The 23,744-nt window shown below is 36.6% G+C and overlaps 1 protein-coding gene across 1 annotated transcript in view; it reads left to right on the top strand.

The window, feature by feature from the left end:
* Positions 1 to 23,744, top strand: part of MYO3B (myosin IIIB) — a 186,983-nt gene that overhangs the window by 106,576 nt on the left and 56,663 nt on the right. The window contains exons 24-30 of the mRNA XM_071434937.1: positions 4,167 to 4,246; positions 7,305 to 7,325; positions 8,353 to 8,430; positions 10,370 to 10,575; positions 19,255 to 19,366; positions 20,454 to 20,616; positions 21,316 to 21,396. Of these exons, the coding sequence (XP_071291038.1) occupies positions 4,167 to 4,246; positions 7,305 to 7,325; positions 8,353 to 8,430; positions 10,370 to 10,575; positions 19,255 to 19,366; positions 20,454 to 20,616; positions 21,316 to 21,396 (741 nt within the window). The remainder of the gene's footprint in view (positions 1 to 4,166; positions 4,247 to 7,304; positions 7,326 to 8,352; positions 8,431 to 10,369; positions 10,576 to 19,254; positions 19,367 to 20,453; positions 20,617 to 21,315; positions 21,397 to 23,744) is intronic.

Genomic DNA, 23,744 nt, shown 5'->3' with positions numbered 1-23,744 from the left:
TCTAAATGGTGTTTGAAGTAACCCCTCTTTATCTGAACTAGAAGCATGAAAGAAATTAATAAAATGTATGAGGATAAGGAAAGAGCTTGTACTTGCCCCCTATATAATAGTAATATCCCTGGTGCAACATGCACAGTAAGGTGACATTGTCATTAGGCTTTTTCTCTGTAAGTCATTTGCACTTTACAAACTGAATGTTGTATCAAAGCTTAACATATTTCTTACCTGGCATGCTCTTACTTTGGGAGGAGTGATCTCTATTGCAGGCATAACCAAAATGAGATTATAAATACAGTGCTGATATTGCTAATATTTGCTTGGTACTGCTTACAGAACCCATCACCTGAGAATAAATGAAGCACAAACCATAGGTAACATCAGAACATCCAGCCAGAGTGTGTACTTTTCCTTAATAGTGCATAAAGTCAACAGCCAGACCAGTCATTAATTCAACCAGATCACACAGTGAGTAACTACCAGGAATGCAAATGAGAAGCCAGGAATGCTGACTAGTCCTTTTTGAGATCTGGAGACCACTTCCAAAGTCCAAAAAGAAAAAAAAAGCACATTTCTTCTTTGTGTGTGTTGTAAAGACTTTGAAAACTTGTTCTGCTTGGCTTTGCATAATAGAAGAGATGCAGTTCTTTGATAATAAGGTCTTTCTCACCTAGCTGAAATGAGGCATCAGTAAAGAACATTTTTTGCAGAGATGTGAGATCTTCTAAACAGCTTCAAGACAAAGGGAGGTTTGCTGAGCATTGACACTAAGCTTAGCAAGGAGTGCATAGATTTTGTGCTGCTACTCCTTTTTCCCTTGAAAACTGTAAGATCATTTCACAAACTTTTGAAACTTCTCAAAGCATTAAAGAGAATGCTTTAACTTAATTCTTAACTTTATTGAACAGAGGCAAAAAAGAGAAACACAAGGTCTGCCTGACTCCTCCATTGTCACAATGAATCCCAGACCTTAGTCTCTGATCCATGTGCATTGGTAGGAGCCTTAATTGTTCAGATGAGCAGTCCCATTGAACTGAAGTGCATGTGAGTAAAATTAAACATGTACAAGTTTAAAAGATGAATCCTAATTTTAACCATTAGCCATTCTTTCCCCCCCCCAAGAAAAAAACCAAAAAAAAAAAAAAAAAAACAAAACAAAACAAAAACAAAACAACAAACCAAACCAAAACCCAAACATGAAATCTACAAAACATAAGACAATTTTGAGAGGGTTTTATATTACTTAGTTGGTCCATTTTATGGACTTGGATTTAATGTAGGTAGCATTTGGTCTGCAGGGGTGTAATTTGTATTTTGTCTAAAGTTTTGACTATATAATTGGTGTGAAGCTGGATTTCTGAAAAGCGCAGTGCAATCTTTCACCCTTTAACCAGTTTAACCTTTCAAAGTACCCATGACAGTTCAAGCTACCCATGTTATTACCTATAAACATTTGTTTTTTAAATATTGATGCTTTTCACAAAGTGGATTAACATTTAATTATTTTTGGTGTGTTAAGGTATAAATTACCTTGTAAATTAAAATCAAATGCAGGGATAGATGCCAAATTTTACTGACTGTGAACACCATGCTAACCCTGGGTGAAACATTTCTTATTATGTAGACTAATTTTCAAACCACATTAATTCTGTTCATTAGTTTTAATGGCTTACACATGTTAAGATTGGTAGTTACTTTTCCTGAGCATGAGCTACATGGGATAAGTAATTCAGAAATTTTTATTGAAGTATCATTTTGTGTTTCAGCTGAGAAAGAAAATCCTAGTAATATTTTTTCCATGGATTCAATGTAATGCTACAAATTATTACATAGGAATTCACTTGACACATGAAATAAGCACTGGTAAGAGTCCATTCCTAGAAGGAAGTAACTACTGAACAAAGGCATGATAGGTAAAGCATTTCTTTTTTTAAGTGGGCACTGAACACTTTGGGGTTTTTTGTTTGTTTGTTTGGTGGTTGTTTGTTTTGTTGGTTTTGGGTTTTTTGTTTTGGTTTGGTTTTTGTTTGTTTGTGAAGTCATTAAAGATTTGTGATTAATTAAAAGGTTTATTTATTTGCTTGGCTTACCAGATGAGAAACGTTTAGTTTTAGTTTTGCATGAGAAACTAAGGGAGACCTCGGGGATATTAATTATGAACCCTAGAAACCTAATGCCAGCAGTGAGCGTGGTGAACCTTGAGCAGTTGTAGAACCATTCTAAATTTTATTTCATTATAAGAGTTTTTAAAGTTTTTACAAAATGCAATGAAATTTTAGTAATTTTAAACAGTCTGATTCAAAGTCCTTTCTTCTTCCAACTCTCCTCTTTTATCATGTGTTATCTGTTTTTCAGTGCGAGGTTTTTAAGCTTTAGACTTGCTAATCTGAAACTTAGACAAAAACAACCTTTCCAAGCTATTTTAGCCAAAAAAAGGCCCCAAAGAGTAATTTCTAACATACAAAAATAACAAAATTGCAACTGAGAGAAAAATTATTTCACCATCTACTTGTTCATTAAAGTCCTCATTTTAACTTTGGAGAGATACATGTATTTACAGTATGTACCATGCATGTGCATCAATATTCCAGATTTCCCAAACAGTTGTGGTTCTCATTAGCATACACAGTATAACAGCCTGAAGCAGTTTCCAAAATAGTGGCCATACCTTGTGTTCTGGACCATGATTTAAACTGTCAGGTAACAGACGATGTTAGATCTGGAAATGACATGCCAGTTTTGCAGTATTGTGTCAATACCAGTGCCAGCAGCTTAAAAGATAAATACTTCTTTAAATGAATTCAGAATGTTGGAATGAAGAGTGCTGTGTTTGAGTGCTGGCCTCCAGATTATTTTCGGGGGTTTGGTATTTTTCTTGTTCAGAGGAAAGTAAGAGCAAAAGTTCCGTTCAGTGTTACAGTGGTCCCTGGATTTGCTCTGCTCTCTTAGGGCATTATTACCAGCGTTTGGGTTTCTTTACCGGCGATTTGGTGTTCTTGGTTTTTGTTTTTCCCGTCGTGCCTCCTTACTAGTTATGTAATGCAGAGTTTAGCAAAACTCTGAAGACTGTTTGGAGTTACTGCCTTTCTGTAAAGCTAACAGCTAAACACCGGAGTTGATGCAAACAAGTCATTTAGCATCTGAAAGAAGTGTTAACACTTTATTTACATTTAAATTAAAATAGACACTTATTTATGTGTTCTGGTTCTGAAAGGTGTGTGGTACATCTGCAGAGGCCTATTGTTTATTCATGCTGTAAATCCTTTGAAATGTGTTAAAATGCTTCCCACTCATTATAAAAATCCTGCCACCCATGGATTAGGGCTTTGATGTCACCAATCCTGCTTCAAAGGGTTCTTTCAATGCTATTAATCACAGTTTAGCCTCTGAAGATATAGCCAGAGAAAACATTTGGACATCTTGTGCTAGACTTGCTAAAACTTTGAAATATACAGAGTGTCTTGCATATGCAAGTCCGATATCACTTCCTCTCTCTTCTCCTAGGCTTTATTTTGAAAAGCTATTTTGTGATGACTTTGGCTTTCTAGAAGTACAGAAGAAAAAGTTTAGGACACGTCATACCTTACATTTTAAAGAAGGCACTAGTCTTTCGCTTGATACCACAATATATTTTTGCCAGGGAAATTGAGTCAGTCTTTAAAAACCCAGAGTCACAATAAGATTGAGAATTATATGTCAAAAGGTCAAAAAATGGTGCTGTCTTATCATTTTCTCATCTCTCTTGTTAGTTTGTGAGTTTAAGATACTGTCTTAACACTTGAGGATCCCTGTGATTTCATAGAAACAAGATTGATTCTGTAGTCTTTTTGCTCTTTGAAATCTCTCAATGAGTCACAGAGAAATTGATTACTAGTGATTGAGCTGTATGCCTTTGTGCTGTCATTGTTTTCATCAGCTCAGTAGCTAAGGTCAGTGACATACCACCTTATCACTGACTTTTTCCTCCCCTCTAAATCAACACTGCACTCTGTCATGCCTGTGCTGAATGCTCTGCAGGCACAATTGGTAATGAGAGGGGTGTGGAAGAAGTGTGGTGGTGTCTGCTATTTTTAGTACTATTGTACAAACTGATTTTACACGGTAAAAATTTTTCTCTTCGAAGTTTCTTGAATAGTTTTTGCAGTATGAATTTCTTTCTTTTTGAACAGGTAATTTGGCACAAGCAAGAGCCAGAGTGACAGCAGCATCTCGGTCTCTGCCTCCGCAGCTCAGTGCTGGGCGTATCAAGGTTAGTAGTGTTCCCTTTGAGGACAGGCAGTTGTTTATAAACAGCTGTGAGTATTGTGTACAACAGTGAGACTGTGTTCACAATACTTAGCTGACGTGGGTATAGAGTGAGGTTATTACCATATAAGAGTCTGCCTTTACCACCAGTAACATGCACCTTGTCTTGGAGCATGGTTCCCAGTTTTAGTGATGACCCTATTGTAGAATTCAGTGAAGAATCAATTTACTAATCTTTAAACCTTTGGAGTGGAATCTGTTACATCAATATAAATATCAGTCCTTTTGTTCCAAAGGGGTCAAGGTTCTCCTCTAACAATTTTGATCTAGGAAGAGGTCTTACTAGGTAAAATTTGAATAGTGTATTTAACAGTATGAAAGGCAAAATAATTTTTTTACAAAATACATATTTCTTTTTTATTCAACTTGAAAGTGAAAAACCAGGAGATGTTTGTGACTGGTAGATAACTGGAAAAACATTACTCAGCAAAACCACTATTCTGTAAAAAGAGCTGTAGAATTGAAATGCTGCTGAATTTTGCCGTGAAAGTACATAGCATAACTGCAAAAAGATAGGATAATTTCATGGCAGTTAGTAGGATTACAACTGAGTACACTTAATTTGTGAGGAAAATGTTGTCACTTGAAGCTGATGGTATGTACACTCCCTCCCTGCTTCCTAAGTGGTACTTGTTAGAGTTATCTTAGTTAAGGTTTGGGGGTTTGGGTTTTTTTCCAAAGCAAACAGTAATAAATTTTTAAAATAAGAGTGGTAACAGCAACTGTTCAAAAGTCTACAAAATTTTATGTTTTGAGTTTTCTATTTCTTCGTGTTATCTTTTGGTACTTGGAGCTCAGGTTCAAACCTCAGTGTGGTGATTTATGTTATCCAGATGTCTATATCCTTCACTGTACCTGCAAATACAGATGTGGATTTCAGACTATTATTTCCTGTCTGGTGTAAATACTTTCAGTGCTGAAGGGTGACCTTTCCAGTTTTCTTGTGTCACATACACATTGTCTTCTACATCCAGCTATATTCAGCTCAAGCTTTCTAAGCAGGCATTTTAGTGATACAGCAGGATTGTAATAGAGCAGTTCGCTTCTACAGCTTTACTAAACACAGTCAGTTAATAAGTACTGTTTAAGTGGGCTTTACTCATCCTTCAAACTTTTTAAAAGGAGCTAAAAGAAAAGACATGCAGAAGTGCAACACGATTCAGAAAATGTTCGTTTCAATACTTTTTAGATAAAATAAACTATTTCTTAGAACTTTGTAAAGCACCTAATTAAAACAATTTCAGGAAACATATTTTAAATTATTATTTTAAAATTTGCTTTAAAAAATTCAAATGTAATAATTTTGTTTGGAAGTTTTTTTATCATTATTTAATTTAAGAGGGTTTTTTGCTTAACATATTTTTTGGTTTTATAGTATTTCATACCATGCCAGCAGCAGGTGTGGTCAATATGTAGAAAGTCATAATTTGGAATGACTTCATAAGGTGACATAATGTCATAAATTGTTCTTTTAATATTGTTTCAAAACTATTAGAAGGAATCTTTTTAGTGATGAAACAGTTTGACTTTTGTAGGTCAGGCTGTTTTCCATTACAGTTGTAATTATATGAATTCATATTGTAGGTCACTATGGCTGTCATGTAAAAATGTGACTTAATAGTTGAAATATCTTCATTTTTGTTTAAAAAGAGAAGCTAGTGATTTAAAATATGAGGTACCATGACATACTTATTCTTAGATCATGGCATTCTTTTTATTGCCTGTCACTTTCTAGCAAGCCAGTTGAGAGAAGGCCTATTGTCTGTTGTATGTGAGGTTGTTGCCCTGCCATAAAATTGTGTGGCTTCACAGACAAGCAGTGTTGTACATTAATTAGAGACAAAACTTCTTAAAAAGTCTTACAAGAAAATCCCCTCAGCTTCAGGGTCTATCAGAATTTTTCTGATGAAAACTTCAAACGTTCCTTGTCAAAAAGATTTGGAAATTTATTCTAGTGCTTACATATTGCAGAGATCTGAATTTACAACTTCATTCATAGGAAGAGAAATCTAACAATACTGCTTTTAGCCTAATTTCCTGAGAAAAATTGTTTTACATCTCCTCTGTGAGTGTTTTTGACCATCTGTCTTTCTGTGCATTCATTCCCTTTGCCACCCCAAAAAACCTCAAACCAAAACAAAACTCTTTTGAGCCCAGCAGTTGTAAGCCATATTTGATAGAGTGGCAGTCCCAAGATAGCCAGATTCTACAGTTTTGGTGAAAAAAAGCAGCCATGAAAAGGAGATGGTACTGCCCTTTATTGACCAGTAGATATATGAGAAATGGATATAGGAGGCTGTGAGTGGTCAATCTCCAAAAACATCACTGAGTCTCTGCTTTTCTAGACAGAGAAGAATCCTATTTAAAACCTCATTTTCATTGGCATTTGGGCTCAGATCAGTCCTCAAGCTATTTGCTCTTGTTCTTTATTTAATCTTATTTAAAATTAAATTGTGTGTCTTTTAACATTAAATATTACCAGTTATTCTGAACTTGCGGTCAGTGTTCACTGTTATGGCTTGTGTCTTCTACCTGACATCTACTAGAGATTTAGATAACAGTCCTCAGAAACTAGATGTCTTTCCAAGATAATCCTGAAACATTCCCATATCCTTCCCCATGGGCATGCCTGCTGTTTTGATTAGTTCATTGATACTTACTTTGTCACATAAACTCATAAGATGTTTGATGTTACCTGTGCAGATAGGGCATTTTTTCTGGAATATATTATAGAGTGTTCTGTTAACAAGCTGCATCTCTCTTTTTTATTCTTTTTTTTAATGTATACCAGTGCATGTATGCCACTCTGGGCCAGAACGTCAAGATTACAAAAATATATTGAATTTTTTATGGTCATCCTTATTGAACTCTGTCTTCATTTGTGCCATCTGTGTTCTGAATCTTGACCTCACTAGATTTCTTTGGATTTCTTCCCCAACACAAAATCCATTTTTTTATCTATTATTACTTAGTGCTTCATTTCCTTTATATTTTGCATGCAGTCTCCTAAATACCTCCTGAAGGTAAGAGTCTCAGTTACTTTATTGAGAACTGTAATCTTTCAGCAATTATTTTAGTGTCCAGAAGAGTGTTTTAAAGTCAGTGAGAGTTAGAAATGATTGTGTGGAGCAAAGTCCGGGGAGTGTAGCACAGGTGCTGACAACAGCATTGTCTGGTTTATACAAATGCCACCTGGTCAGAGCAGATGGTAAACTGCCACAAAGTAAGTGAATGCTAAAATGCTGTTAATGCTCCATGCAAACAGGGTGCTGGTTAATTTTCTTTAATTTTGTTGGGCTGTAATGTAGCAACACAATCTGCGTGTTATGGATAACCACAGTTATACTCATTCATAAATTCTGGTTTCATTTTGATATGAACAGCTGTACTAACAATATAACTGAAATCTATAAGGAGCAGTATGTTCACTGTCCATGTATATCCTCTAAAAATAATTCTTCTGCAATGCTGAAAAAGTGGTGTGCTGTGGCAGTTTGGTAGGATAAGATTGCTGAGATTCTTGGCATCAAAATGGCAATATAAAGTAATTAATAGTAACCACAGTAGGAGAAGGGAACAGACTTAGATGTTCTGAGACTACCTACTTTGTTTGCCACTCATTATCCTACCGTATTTTTTCCATACATGAGCAAAATGAGGCAGTTCAATTTACTTCCTGGCTATTACAAATATGATAACTCTTCTTATAGATACAAGTCCTGTTGGAGTTCATTGTAGTGGCAATATGAGGAATACCTTTTAGAAATCAGTTCCTGAAGTGTTGCAACTTGACAGCTGTTTCGCTGGCTGAGTATTATACTATCATAAATCTACAGTGCTCTTACACTATGAAAAAAAAATTCAAAATGCTTAGAGACCTCTCCAAAATCAGTGTGTGTCCTGCATCTTGCTATCTCTGATAAAGTATTCTGAAGTACTCACACCTGAAGGAATGACTATAACAAAAACTGAACCCAGCTTTCATAGGCAAGGTGGGGTGGGTCTGCAGTGTTTCTGGAACAGTCCTAACACCAGAGTTTTGTCTTCCAGGTTGACACAATGGAGGTTATGCGGCATCCTGAGGAAACAACTAACATGAAGCGGCAAACTATGGCTTCCTATTTTAGGGTACAAAAGTTAAAATTAAAACAAGCATTTTGATAATAAGACCAATAGATATATGTAAAATATTTGTGGAAAAGTAAGATCAAAGAGCAATATCAGAGAAATTTTTTATTCTGTTACAAGGCCTCTGTAGATTCTAAACCCTTTTTTGCTTTTTTCTCTTTGTTTCCTCTAACATTATTATTATTATTATTATTATTATTATTATTATTATTATTATTATTATTATTATTATTATTATTATTATTATTATTATTTCATTGATTACATTGATAACAGAATCTAGAGCCTAGACTATTTTCTGTCTAAAATGCTAGAGGTCTAGAACAGGTCTCGTTATAAGCAGAACACCAATTTTGTGCAAATAAAACAGATGCTATCACTAAAGTCTTCAAATTTTCTCACAAGCTGAGGCGTACATACCTTTAAAGATTAAGATTTTTCATTTATGCTAATAAGTAAAAAACAATCCATCTTTTGGAAGTACTATTGTAAATCATACAGGTTGCCATTTTATCAGTAGTAATCCTGTCTGAGGTAATGCACATTCTGCTCATGTGTTTATATCAAAGAGGCAAGAAAAGGGCATTGAGAATGTTGGAACTGGAAGCTTAGGAGTCAAGAAAGTGCTAGTCTGAGACTCTTGGTTATTGTTTTTTTCTTGCAATCATTGCAAAGTGGAAAAGTTTTCAGCAGTTGGGTCTTGGGCTGCACTTGTGCCATGCAGAATAGGGAAGTTCACAGAGTTGTTCTAACCAATGTGAGTCAAAGCTTCAAGCTGTGTAGGACTGCCTGATCAATTTGTTTTGTAGAATAGTGTAAGGAAGGGTACAGAGGAAGCTGGTGTGTACTGAGATGTTGCCTCAGTGTGCAGAGTGCAAGGACACTGACATTCAGACTTGTCATACAGGTGTGCACTTAGAGTGCTCTTGCACAGAACCACACAACCACACAAATTCCAGCTCTGTAGAAACTGTAAAAAGAAAAAAAAGTGTAATGGGGGAGGGAGTGTGGACGTAGACTGTAATACACGTGCAACCTGCAGCAAGGTGATGACAATGAGCTTGGAATTGTATCTGATTTTGAGACACATATGGTTATATGAGATTGAACATAGTTGACAACACATGCTTATTGTGCAACAGCTCAATCAGGTGAGTATGGAGCAGGAGTATCAGTATTCAGAGGAGTCAGTGGAAAAAAATAAATATGCTCTGATCAAACATTTTTCATTTCACTTTAAAATGAAACAGAGTAAATTGTTTTGTGTGTCTAGGGTGGATAGAAAAAGAAGTAATGGACCTACATTTTAGTGGCAAGATTTATGTTAGATGCTAAGAACTTTATGAATAGTCGTGATAATATAGCAGAACAGATTTCTAGGGAGACTGCGCACTTTATATTCTCAGTGATTCTGAAAAATTCATGTAACAGAGATGTACCTGAAATGTTGAAGATACATCTGGTGTTCTCTGTGGACAGAGCACTGAACTGATGACTTCTTGCAACCCTTTCCTGGGTTCAAAGATTCATTTGCTGTGAATTTCAGTGATTGTTTCATGGTAAAGCTTGTATTTCTGTTGGGGATATTTGATCAATCAAATGTGTCTACAGTAGAATTATAGTTAGGACAATTTTCAACTTCATTTTTTTTAATGGACATTCTTCAATTACAAAAATGTTATATAAGGAGAAGAGAAAGGTGTAAAAAGTAAGAGGTCAGATTCAGAATATTTAAATTTTTTTTACCAGTGAAAATTTTTAATAGGTTCCATGTTTCAGCTGAAATCTTAAAAATTAATAAAAAGGCAATGTAGATTAACATTACAGATTAAAATACAATCAAGCATTACAAACTGTTTACAAATATGAATCTCCTGCTTAAGTCATTCCATTGCAGTTTTTTGTCAAGAATGTGCATCTTCTTTATTTTCCTCACTAGTATTCCCTCATGGATCTTTTATCCAAAATGGTTGTTGGACAGCCTCACTTTATCCGCTGCATTAAACCTAACGATGATCGAGAAGCGCTGATGTTCTCTCATGAGAGAGTTCTGCTGCAGCTGCGATACACTGGAATTCTGGAAACTGTCAAGATCCGTCAGAAAGGGTATTCTCATCGCATCCTCTTTGAGGAGTTTGTAAAAAGGTAAGACTTGTCTCATAGGGCTCTTTTCCTAATATTCTATTCAGTTATATACATTCTATGTTTAAATACAGAAAGTTCTACAAATGTTGTTCATAGGTGTGTGGTCTCAATGTCTAATGAGGACAGGGACTTTCAGAGATAAAGACTACAAGACATATCTGATCTCTAATGGAAAACAGTCAGTGTGAAACCTGCAGTGAGCACAAGTAGCAAGCCTGTCCCCATGGTTCTCTCTGTAGAGGCAACAAATGGAAATTATGCATCCTGCTCAGATAATTCAAGGATTTTGGAAGGTCAGTTACCTTCAGCCATCATATGAAGCCTAAGGTGCACATGTGTAAGAATGAACTGATATGAAAGCTTCAGATTTAGCTTTGCATTGTAATTTATCTTGGAGATATCATGAATGATAATCAGATCTCTGTTCACACTAACCCTTCTCATGGCTGCTATTACTGGATTTAATACATATTCTCAATCTCAAAAAGTTATACATTTTATTCAGGAAATGCTATTGTCTTTATGATGGCAGTGTAGCTTCATGATAATTATGGTTTCCTCTATATTTTAAATGTGTCTTTGTGTAGTATTTACTGGTTTTCAGTGTGTAGGACTGGCGATTCAACAATGAGCAGAAGCACTACCATTAACCATTTAGGCAACAGTAGGAGCAAGTAGTGAATGGCTAGATCATGGTGTGATATTTTTTGAACTGGATGTTGCTTATCCAGACAATATAGAATTAATGATTCTACTGAAAGCAAGTCATTAGTCTCACTTCAGTGCCTGATAAAGTTAGGGAGAAGATTATTATGGGAGGTATTGAAAAACACCTGAAAGACCAGTGCAGTCACTGGTCACAGCCAGCACAGCTTCACAAGAGGAAAGCCTTGCTTATCAAACCCGATTTCCTTTTATGACAAAGTAACCCACCTGGCTAACCTAAGGAAGAAGCAGCTGATGTCATCCTCTTGGATTTCAGTAAGGCTGTTGATACTGCCTCTCACAGGATCCTTCAGGACAAAATGTCCAGCACACAGCTGGATAAACCAGTCAGTGCAATGGGGGAGCAACTGGCTCACAGTTTGGGCACAAAAGGGTTATAGTGAATGGGGTGACATCAGACTGGTGTCCAGTCACTCATGGGGTTCCACAGGACTCCATTCTCAGCCGTGTGCTCCTCAACATCCTCATAAATGGCTTGGATGAAGGCTGGAAGTGATACTCAGCAGGTTCACAGATGATGCAAAATGGGGAGGAGCTGTTGACTCCTTGAAGTCAGGAAGGGACTGCAGAGAGACTTTGACAAATTAGAGGGCTGGGCAACACCAACCATATAAAGTTCAGCGAGGGAAAAGTGCCAGGTTCTCCACCTGGCATTGGGCAACCCTGGATGTACAGACACACTGGGGAATGAGGTGCTGGGGAGCAGTGCCACAGAGAGGGACCTGGGGGTCCTGCTCACTGGCAAGTTGGATGTGAGGCAGCAGTGCCCTGGCAGCCAGGAGGGCCAAGCATGTCCTGGGGGCATCAGGCCACAGTATGGCCAGCTGGGCAAGGGAGGGATTGTCCCACTCTGCTCTGTTCTGCTCTGGGGCTGCCTCACCTTGAATATTACATGCACAATATAAGGCATTAAAACTATACAGAAGTGTCCAAAAAGCACAGCAAAGATAGTGAAGGGCCTTGAAGGGGAGCCATATCAGGAGCAGCTGATGTCACTTGGTCTTTTGTGACCTTACTAATTTTAGTAAGGTCACACCATTCTAGAGCACATTTAACAGATTAATTTTTGTGATTGTTAATAAATGTAATCAATTTGCAATATCCTGAAGCAGCCGAAAGCAGAATTATTAACCACAACTTTTATTCAATTTACACGTAAGTGAACTAAGATTAACTCCACAGGAATTAGTGTAAATTGAGAGGAAATTAAGCCTTCTCTAATCAGGAGATCCTTTTCTTTCAAAAATGTGCTGAATTTGAGAGCAACCTTGAAAACTAATGGTAATAAAACCAGCATTGACTGTAGCTTAACATTCCTGCAGATAAGAGCAAGTTGTGGTTAACATCTTGTCAATTACTCCCCAAGTTTTTAGTCTAACTTGATGTAATTTGTTAAGGAAAGAAAATCAGCACAAAAAGGGTAGGAGAGGGGAGTAGATTTAATTTCCACAACAGTAAAGACTTCTAAGTTCAGAATATAAGTGAAAGGAGGAGGAGGGAAAGGAGATGTTCTTGCTCTTTTGTTCAGCTCATGCTTTATTTTAAAACAAATTCTATTCTTTTTTGCTCTTGCAAATAAAATCAAACAATATTTTATAAAGCTATCAGTGAAACAAGAAACATTTTTCCTCAACTTACAGCTATGACTAGTCAAGTGTTTTTAGGAACTAAGTAGTTGAATACATAAAAATGTTTGAGAAAACAGGTCAAATGCTAAACAGATTGGCACTTCTTTGTTCATAATCAAAAAGACATTAGGCAAGTATGAAGAAGAGTTTCAAAATGTCAGTAAATGTAAGGATATCAAAGATTTTTTTAAGCCAGCAAGTTAATTGGTATTTTGATCCTTTTGAGCAACGGAACAACAAAATGGATGAGCCAGCATTTTTTCTCCCTTGATGTTATTAAACAAATAGGTGTGCTTCTTATCTGCCTATTCAATAATGCTGTTTTGTAAACTCTTAGCAGGAAATATGAGGACAAAACAATCAAAGGCAGGGAGCAGACCCATTCAGAGTTTATCAGGTGGGAGGTAAACAAAAGATAAATCTCTGTCTAACGTTACTCTTTACTGTCTTCTGTTTTCATGCAGAGCAGATTATTTGCAAACCTGGATGTAGTTTATTGGGTTAAAAAACAGATGGTGAGGAGAGGGCTTAATTGTAACTCATTCACACAATGTTTCTTCAGCCAAGTATATTACCATCTGTTTTATGTATATAAATATACATATTCTTTTACTTAAAGTAGGAAAAATGTAATCTGCAGTCCCTGTAAACACTGTATCCCTGTCAAGTCTTAGATGCTTCATCTCCCTTGGCCCTGTCTTGCACCCCGTGACATCATGCATCTGTCTTATGTTTGCTGTGAAGCAACATGGCTTTCAGGCTGGAATCTGAGATTTTAGGTACAGGTAATTAAGTTGATCAGTCAGCCAGGTGTGCCTGCAATGTGGGGTCATGTGGTGACCATGCACTGCACAGCAGTTTAAAGGAGCTGTGCTTTCTCATGGGGACCTGCACTGAAGGTCCCACTGGAAGGAACACTCCTTGCTGAGTGCCCCTGGAGCTTCACATGACATGATGTGGTGTGCAGGTATGTCCTCACCACACAGCCCCCAGCTGGATCCTGCTTTCGTGTTGCATGTTCTGTGCAGTGGCTTGGAAGATAAGGGACTCAGTAGGCTGATGGTACTAAATGGTGTCATACTTGTGTTGCTTCATCGGCTTATAGGAGTGTGTTGAGAACTTTTGCACAAGTTTCATTTAAGGATTATCTTTTTTTCTTTCCTGCCTGTTTATGTTAGACATCAAAACTTTTGTACTGCATTAAGATGCAGGATAAACTTTTACTATAAGCCATTTACCTATTCCACAGTAGTCAGATGATCTCTGATCATACAGTCATGGCAATACTAGTGTTATTACTGTAACAGTGATCCCAGTGAGGCTGCTTCTGCTTTTTCAATCTCACAGGACAAATTTACATAAGGTCACTGTAAGTACACATGGTATACACAATTTCTAAACCACCAGTGTTAGATTTCTCATGACCACATAAAGTCTCATTGGCCTTGGTAAGTCACATTTTACATAGAGTGGAGCTAGGAATTAAAACTGGTCAAACATTACAAAATCCTGTAAAACATATAACCTCAGTAAGTGCTTTCTTCTAATGCCAAAAATTTGGTGGTGATACACTTGCTTATGCAAAATCAGGGAAGCACTGAATTAAATGAGAAGTCAACAGACTTGCTACAGATAAATTCTTTCTTTATAAATGATGCATTTTAAATGCAAGCCTACTCTTAACACTAAACTTGCACTATATCAAAGTTTGTAAGTGATTTCTGTAAACAAAATTTTAACATTGCCTGATACCTTGATTTTACTATTATTTATGGAAATGTTTATTTGTTTCAGTGGCTTTAAGATTTCACCAGATCTATAGAATATTCCCATGCACTTTAACTATGGTGAACTACTGTACCTTCCATATACACTTTCTAGATGTTTCCCATTCACAAAACACTGGTAAGTGGTTGCAGGATGGAGATGATAGGAAAACATTAGGAGTGGAAAGTCTGCTAGCTGCTTATGAATAGATTATGCACATTGCACCAAATTAGGCTTTTCTGAGAGTATTTCTGATTCTGTATAGATGATTTACAGCGTAGGTGCTAGGTATCTGTTACTAAATATCAAGAGTGTCTTAGATGTTGTATCATTTTTATTTATAATTTTGAATTTATACTCTTACTTATTTTTGTGAATTCAGATTTGAAAGTTTCTGTAAGAGGTGAGATACAACCAATACAAGTTAGAAATTTTTTGAAGTAATTTTACAGCTCTTGTAGTTCTAAAAAAAGTGTATTTTTTTTTAAAGTTTCTGGTTCCAGGGCTGAGAAGGAACAAATAATTTCATGATTCTGAGAATCTTTCTACTGTTTGTGGTCTAGCTAGAAAGGGATTTTGTACCTCATGCTTTTCTCATACCATTATCCATTATCCACCTCAGGTCATTACATTTTAGTACAAAGATTTGTTTTAAAGAGAAAAAGGGTTAATCATTACTGTTTTGAGTTAATTATGTAGAATGGATGCAGCCTTTAAGTCTGAAATGTGAAGGGAACTTCAGTAAGAGACACTGGTATAGTAGTTAATGGTGCTGTTTAAATGCATTTTATGGAACAGTTCCACAGTTTAGCCTTTAGGGAGGGGTGGGAAATGGAACCATTTGTTTGCAGTCAGTTTATTTAGTCTGAAACCAGCAGCACTAAAATGCCTGGTCCCTAAACAGATAGTTAATGCATAGCATCTTCCTGACATTTTCCATATCTTTGCATACTTTGATGTCTTTAGCATTTAACCTTACTTCTGCCCATCCTAGCTTTGCATTCTAAGGTTAAATTCAACTTTTAAAAAATGTTGGTTTATTTCTAATGACTAGCAAGTACAGTTAATCCCATTTTAATATAAGTTTTTTCTGAAATAATATTCACATCCATGAAGAATAGTATGTATTGCAGAGTAAAAACCACTAGTTAAGAAATGCAGAATTCCAGAGTTTCATCAGGTTTGAGAAATCAGTTCTTCTGAGGGGAAATTACCTTCATCTTACTTAGTCTTACTGCTAGTGAGAATGTGATTAATCAAGTACTTTTAGGAAACATGTAGATGAGTGTGTGCCAGGTGTAGGAAATTTTCAAGCAGGATATATAACCAGGAAAAGGATATGTTTTTGCACAAGTATGTGTGTGTTTATGAAATAGCACATGAAGCATAATAAACATATATTTTTAAAATGACAGTAAAAGTATTGGTTTAATGTAGGACACTAAAATATTCCTGGCTGCCATAATTCATGCTGAAATAACAAGTGCAAATATGGAAATAAAAAGGTGGAGTTGTGAAATTTTCATCTCATCTGAAAACAAATGTGATTTCTAGCCCTACTTTCCAGAAAATAAGTTTCTGGTTTCTTGATTATAGTTGCAAGTAGCGGTCACTCTGTGATCTCTGCACAGTAGATTTACATAAATACGACAGAGATTAAATGAGACCAGTAAATCAAAATGAACAGTTGTATATATCCCAAAGCTTTTTTTCAGGCCATTCTCTGCCATTTCACCATGTAGAGTATTTGCATGCTTTTGCCAGATACATAAGGGTGAAGCATTTTACCTTCCTCCAAAATTTTCCATAGGGTCCATTGCTGTACAAAGATTTTTAATTACATAAAATAATTGGATGACCCTGTGTGGCACACACTGTGCTGCCATACAATTATTCTGAGCACATAATGTCAAGCTACTTGGGTGTCTGTAGTTATGTGATTCAGTCATGAAAACAGGCACTAAACCAAAGTGTTTACTTAAAAATACCCACGAAACACATGGATTTGAGCTTTGGAACACAAATCCGTAGACCTAATGTGGTGCAGAATGCACACTACAAAAGGAGTTCTGGAGGAGAAAGAATTAAAAATAAATAGCCAGTCTCATATTGGTAGTCCTTATCTCTGATGAGTACAGTCATTTCTGCCTTACTTTTCTTGGGGGAATGGCCTGAAGTTGTGCCAGGGGAGGCTTAGGTTGGATATCAGGAAAAAGTTCTTCACCCAGAGGGTGGCTGGGCACTGGAATAGGCTCCCCATGGAAATGGTCACAGCACCAAACCAGACAGAATTCAAGAAGCATTTGCCAGGGCTTTTGGGCACATGGTGTGACTCTTGGGGATGTCCTGTGCAAGGCCAAGAGTTGGACTTCATGACCCTTGTGGGTGCCTTCCAACTCAGAATATTCTGTGATTTTTTCTATGACATAACTGGAAAGCAACAGTAAGTATGTTTAAACAGGTATAGATGTCTTCTGTGCAGTAGTTGGATCAATCAAAATGTTTGGAAAATCACCATTTAGAGGAAGTTTGTAATAAATATTGAGAGACAATATGTTTACATACAGAATCAGTGGTTATTCCCATGTAGTTACTACTATGGTTTGTAAAGTTCTTGTCATTCTGAATAGCTTGCTTTCTTAGACTGTATATACATTTAAATTTATAAAAACATTTGTTAAAATAGGACTTGATAAGAAAAATAACCATTGTTTTATTTATGGGTTTTTGTGGAGCACCAAAGCGACTGCAGTCTAGATCATGAAAGAGAGCTATTGGAGAGGGTACTATCTATGACAGATAATGAAGTTTGGCATGAACAAAATGGTGTAGTCAGGCAGGTAAATCACACAGTTCAAGAATACTTTTTACTCAGATATTTGTCACAAATAAGTTGACTTTTCAGTAAGTGGAATGCCAATGATAAGATTAAAGAATTATAAGATTTCCCTTGAATATTTTATTGCATCAGTGCTATCTAAAAACTGTTCCGTGGGTGTAAAATTCCCATCAATAACTACCTTAAAAGATATAAGAACAACCAGTGTCACTTCCTGCCTGCCTTCCTTCCCTCCCTTCCTCCCATATGTGTAACTCACATGGCCATCTGAACTGGCTTTTGAAGCAAACAGCAATTTACTATGAGTGTAACTTCCCTCATGTATTTGTCAGCTATCTGTTGAAATTGTATGACGTCAAAAAATATTTGTGATCCATATATTTTAAATCTGAGTTTTATTAGTGCAACTTAGTACTGTTTGTTTTGTGAAAACTGGCATCATTAACTTCAGTAATAAGGTGGAGGAAATGTACTTTTTTTCTTTTGAATACACCATGTTTCTCCAAACCTACTAAAAGGCATGAGTTGATATTTTGAGAGACTTGCCACATGTAGTGACTTTCATGTAGTGACTGATATTAAATGTAGTGACTTTCTCAACACCACATTGTTGAGAAAGTCACTACATTTAATATAACTCGGTAATACATAGTCTCTTATCATTATTCAGAGTTAGCAATGTCTCCAGTTGGTGAATATCTATGTCTCTGGTCCAGAACTTATTCCAGTACTTCTCACTTCAGATGTCATTTTGTTCCTGTTTGATCTTAACTGACTGTTTTAGTGGGTTTTTTCTTTCTTGTGACAACTGGAGCTAATATATAGAGATTAACTGGAACTAATAATTGAAAATCATACGATTCTGACTTAAAAAAAATAAAATATTGCAGAATTCTAAATTTTCTAATTGCTTCTCCATATTTTCTTCAGTATAAGGTGGGATATTTTCTTGAATCTGTGTGGCTACAGAGGAATCTGTCTTTGAGATCACTGATTACATTCTTCTCTTCATGTTTTAAAGAACATCTGATCACTCTTCCCCATGCTAATAATTAGTAGAATGATTTGCTCAACCTGCCACCTCCTCTCAATCCTAATGTACATAGAGTAGAACCTTTAGAAGTATAGCTTAATACCAATACAACACATGGCAGTTAATAAGAGAGCTGAGGTGGCAGTTGCTAGCATCCAAATGTACTTGTGCCAAAATATCCTTAAATTTGTAAACTAACTGACACATGTTCTAGCTGTTACTTAACATAATTGTTTGCAAGTAGGTTTCCTTAAATACTATAAAACCAGTCTTCATAAATGCATAATGGCTTTATAGATAGGAAGGGACTGGATCTTAATTCAGTTTAAGCATGTTTGTATCCCTTTTTCATTAGCTATAGGTTATTTAACATAATTGTTAGGAGCTGTTCTTTGCAAGGGAACATGGACAAAAAAAAAAGACAATATTGTTTAGTATGGGTCTGCTCCAGACTCTTAAAATTGATCATAATCATTCCAATTAATTGTTTATTGTAATCATTTATATGTCCAAATATCTATTCATGACAGCTGTGTCATGATTTATGAAGACACAGCTGTCATGAAGTATGTATGAGTAAAAGGAAAAATTTGGCCTATTAATTCTATAGATAAAGCTTGGAGCTAGAGAAAACCAGTGGAAGTACATATTGCTTGTGATTCAATTCTTTCTTTGCCATTTTGCAGGTATTACTACCTTGCGTTCAAGGCACACGAGACTCCCCTTGGTAGCAGAGAAAACTGTCTTGCCATTTTGGAGAAATCTAAACTAGACAACTGGATTCTTGGCAAAACCAAGGTATAGGGTGCTAACATTTTCTCAAGGATAGTATACCTTTATAAATCATGTCTAATAGGGGTTCAAAAAGTACTGCAGGAATGAACAAAAGAGCAAATAATTTGCTCCAATTAGCTTGCCAGGTTATGGAAGTGCCCTCCCAAGCCAGCTGAGTTAGTGCTGCGAGAGGAGGGGTGCATTGGCTACCTCCCCAAAGTGCATCCGGCACATGAATGCCTTGATAAGGACAGTACCTCTGTCAGTGCCTGCTGTTGTGTGACTTCCTGAAGTTTCTCATTTTCTTAAGAATGCCATGGCTGAAATGTCACAATTTGACCCATCATATGAGCCTGGCTGGCATCATTATCCATTCATGGAGTTTCAGGTAAGCTCCTTCTCTCTCTCTCAAAAGCCTTTGTTGATGGTTTAAAATGGAGCGATTGACTTCTTTTAAAAGGATCTTACACAGTACTTTGAGTTGTTTTACATTACACAAAGGAAAAACTGTGAAAATTTTCTTGCCCAAGATCCAGAAAAAATGTCTGTAAGTGCCCATATGATTTGCCTCCTTAGGGAGAATACTTTTAGACAATATTATATCTAAAACCAAATTCAATCCAGGATTTGTGTTTCCGCTGACAAGAAAGGTCATCTTTCAAAATTGTTCATAACTGAAAAGATCTCACTGTCTAATTTACTTTGTAAAGGGGGTAAATGTGGGATTTATTTTCACAGGATCACGGAATATTCTGAGTTGGAAGGGACCCACAAGGATCATCAAGTCCAGCTCCTAAGTGAATGGCCAATACAGAGATTGAACCCCAACCTTGGTGTTATTAACACCATGCTCTAAGCAACGAAGTTAATCTCACAGTTTGCAATGGGGTGATTATAATCAATGGAATAAAGAAGTTCCACAAGTACACAAGAGGAAATAATTGATTTACAAAATTGCTGTGATATGTACAATCAGTATTTTTCTAGTTTTCTCAGCAATTACACCCTTGAATAGGCTGCTGGAGGATTAATGAGAAGGCAAAATAAAAGAGGTTATAATACTGATTATAATACTGATTTTTTTTTTTGTTTTGCTGTTGTTCCATTACAGGTTTTCCTTAAGTATTACCATATAGAGCAGTTAAATTTGTTCCTGAGAGAAGTTATAGGGAGGGTGGTGGTCATGCAAGCCTATATCAAGGGATGGCTCGGAGCAAGGAGGTACAAGAAAGTAAAAGATAGAAGAGAAAATAGTGCTATTACAATACAGTCAGGTAAATGTTCATAATCTCGTTTTACTAAGTGTCTTTGTATTTCAGTCAGTTAAACTGCGTGTACATTGTTAATTTATTAATTACAGTTTATTATGAAATGTAAATGACTGGATGTGTTTTCTCTCTAGCTCATTGATGCCGATGTTACTGATTTACTTCTACTAAAGTGTCATCTTAACATTTAGGAGTGTCTTTATTTAAATATTTTAATATTTTGAACGTGATGCCTGCGCACAAAATAAAAATATTGTTAGGTATGTCTATAATAACATGGAGCTTATAATTGAAATGCAGTAGCACATGTCCCTGCCCTGTACCAGAACTGCAGGCATTCATCAAAAGATGGGCCTGAGAGGCTGATTATCAGTAATTTAGCAGGTTTCCTTGTATTGATTTAGGGAACTGTGTGAGCAAGAATGATGACACACCCTTTTTTTTTTTGAGTTAGGATATCAGTGAGCACATGGTGGCAATTAAAATTTGAATGAGAGAGGAGGTGTTTGAAGTTGTGAGGAAGTGAGTACTGCAGTCATGAACCCAGAGTTCAACATGTGGGTGGGTGGGGAAGAGCTATTGGGGGTGGGGGCTGAAGTAGTTATGGCAGGAGAAATGAAAGTTTCAGCACATCTCTGACCCTGTAGACTCTGTAGCAATTCCTTAAGTAAATGTAATTTCCAGCACATGGTTTTGTATTTTTAGCCTGGAGAGGATATGAAGCTCGCAGGAAGTACAAGGAAATAAGGAACAGAAGAACTGATGCTGCTATACATATTCAGGCAGGTAATTAAAACAGTATTTCAATTGCCAACACCTATTTTTCTGTGGGTGATTTTTTGTGTCAGTGTTTATAGCCAAAACAAAAAGTTAAGTCCAAACAAAAGCTATCAAAAACATTACTTCTGATTATCTTTGCTTCAGTGTCAAATGATATCAGTGATAGGTATCACACACTTTAGACCTTTTATAAGTACGTTTCTGAAAGCAAAATATAGTAATTAAAAGCTGTTAAGTTAATTCTTGGCCAAAAATGTGGATGGAAGACACTAGACATGCATTTCTGTCTTTGTTTGGAGCACTGATCTTGGGAGGTTGCCAGGTTTTTGTTATGACTGCTTGCTGGGTTTGCCAGCTTTGACCAATCTTTTGACAATCTGCCAGACTCCTATGCAGCCATATCAATATGAATTTGAATAAACTTTAAAGAGATTATTGGAGGAACAGGCCCATAGGGCTGTGTAGGTCTCTAGTAGAGAGCAGAGTACCATATGGCACAGAAATCTAAGAACCAGTGCTGTGAATGCTGTGAACTCAATGGTGTTTTCAGATGCTGCCAATATGAAGCAGCCTCCATATGATGCAGTGCAGTACACCTTCTCTGTCCAACTCCAGGGTCTAAGATTGGGACTGATAAAAAACCATTGCAACTAATGGGTTTACACATAAACCAAGATATCACTTTTACCACTTTCCTGTGCTACAATTCCTTAAGCTTTGTCTCTTCTTGTTCTGTATCTTACGGGCTGAAATTTATATGAAAAATATTTGTTGTAATATTTTTTTTTACTTGTTCTCAAACCATTCTCAGTAAATTCATTGATTTTTGTGTTGTCTAGTTGGCTACTCTGAAATTAAGCATTGCTGTGACTTTCAGGAGAAAAGAGAATGCCATTCTTACCAAAAGGAACAGAATATCATTAGGATCAAATAATAATTTGTAGCTTTGCATATGTGCTGCTATGTAAAATCATGAAGCTCTAGGGTTAAATGCAGTATATTCTATTGAATGGAAGAAAATTTTCCTTGCGTTAGCAACAAGCACCAAAGGATTGCACATGTACTCTCTCTCATTCTTCCTCTCCTTTATGTTGTCCTTTTCAGTTGTTTTCATGATAGCGCGGAGAAAAGATCTTAAAGTACCCCCTGCCACTATTTCCTGGAGTATTTGCTACCTTTACAAGTATATGCATACCTGAACTTTGATAACAACAGCCTGTTGTTGAAGAAAGGAAAGTGAAACTGTTAACCCATGGCAGTCTCACTATTACCAGCTCCTTAAGATGAGAGCTACCTCAGGTGCAGTGGGAAGCTTGTGTGTAGCATTATCACTTGGAGGCTGCAGGGGACATTCAACCTTAGAGTTTTATCCAGACAGATTTTTAGGTCTTTAGAGAAAGATACTGATGTATTCTGCTGTTAGCACACATGGGAGACATTCAGAGCTCTGTTGCTTCCTTCCATCTTTTAAATACTGTGTTAAACATGGCAGAGCAGAGGCAGTGGGGACACTGTTGAGCCCTTTGGACCTAATGCTGGAGGAATGTTATTAGTACTCTTCCCTCCAACACACACAGTGTTTTCCTTTGTAACCTGGCACTTGACTGTTTCAGTGATCAGCCTAGGTGAATAAACATTAGGGACTACAGGGTTAAGAGTGACACAGTGAACCTTTGTATTAATTAGGCTGGTTGCTCCTCCTGTCTTTGGTAGTAGAATGGGAATAATAATAGCAATAACAATAATAGCAATAATGATAGTAATCCTCAACACTTTTCTGTCTGCCTTTGGAAACCTATATTTAGGACTTCTTACTTGAAAATATTTCTTGTGCAGGTTTTCTCTTCTCAATATGCTAATTATTCTGTGTTTCAAATCAAAGCTTATGCTTGCTAATCATGGCCATTTTCCAGGTTTTACAATACAGTGACAGTTTTTGTGTTGTTTACATAACGTTGCACAGTCCAAGTGCCTAGTGACATGGAGACAAAAGGTACTCTAAATCTCTCCTTTCTCTGCACATCTTACAGTGTGGGGGTAGCTCAAGCCAGCTTTCTAGTAAAATGGTGTACAGTCATCTCTGTATTTTTTTTAAAGAGCCATTTCAGGCAGTGAGATAAATTGTTTGCATTCGTCATCCACATTAGCAAAACCATATAATTAAACTATATGTACTTCCCTCTCCTTTCCCTCCCCCCTGCCCCGCTCAAGCAGGCCTTGGAATTTAGGAAGCATTTGGCTTACATGTTTCTACAGAACAGCGCATATTGAAATTTGTTTTCCTTTCATCTCTTTCCCAATAAAAGCAGCCGCTCAGCTTATCCCTTTAGCTTCCTCAGAACTTCCTTTCAGAA

Source organism: Agelaius tricolor, unplaced genomic scaffold (assembly GCF_023055355.1).
Source record: "Agelaius tricolor isolate 1412-34295 unplaced genomic scaffold, bAgeTri1.0.p SCAF_10, whole genome shotgun sequence".
Classification (NCBI taxonomy): Eukaryota; Metazoa; Chordata; class Aves; order Passeriformes; family Icteridae; genus Agelaius; species Agelaius tricolor.
The sequence above is the reverse complement of the archived record's forward strand: the minus strand, read 5'-3'. Positions and strand labels throughout refer to the sequence as shown.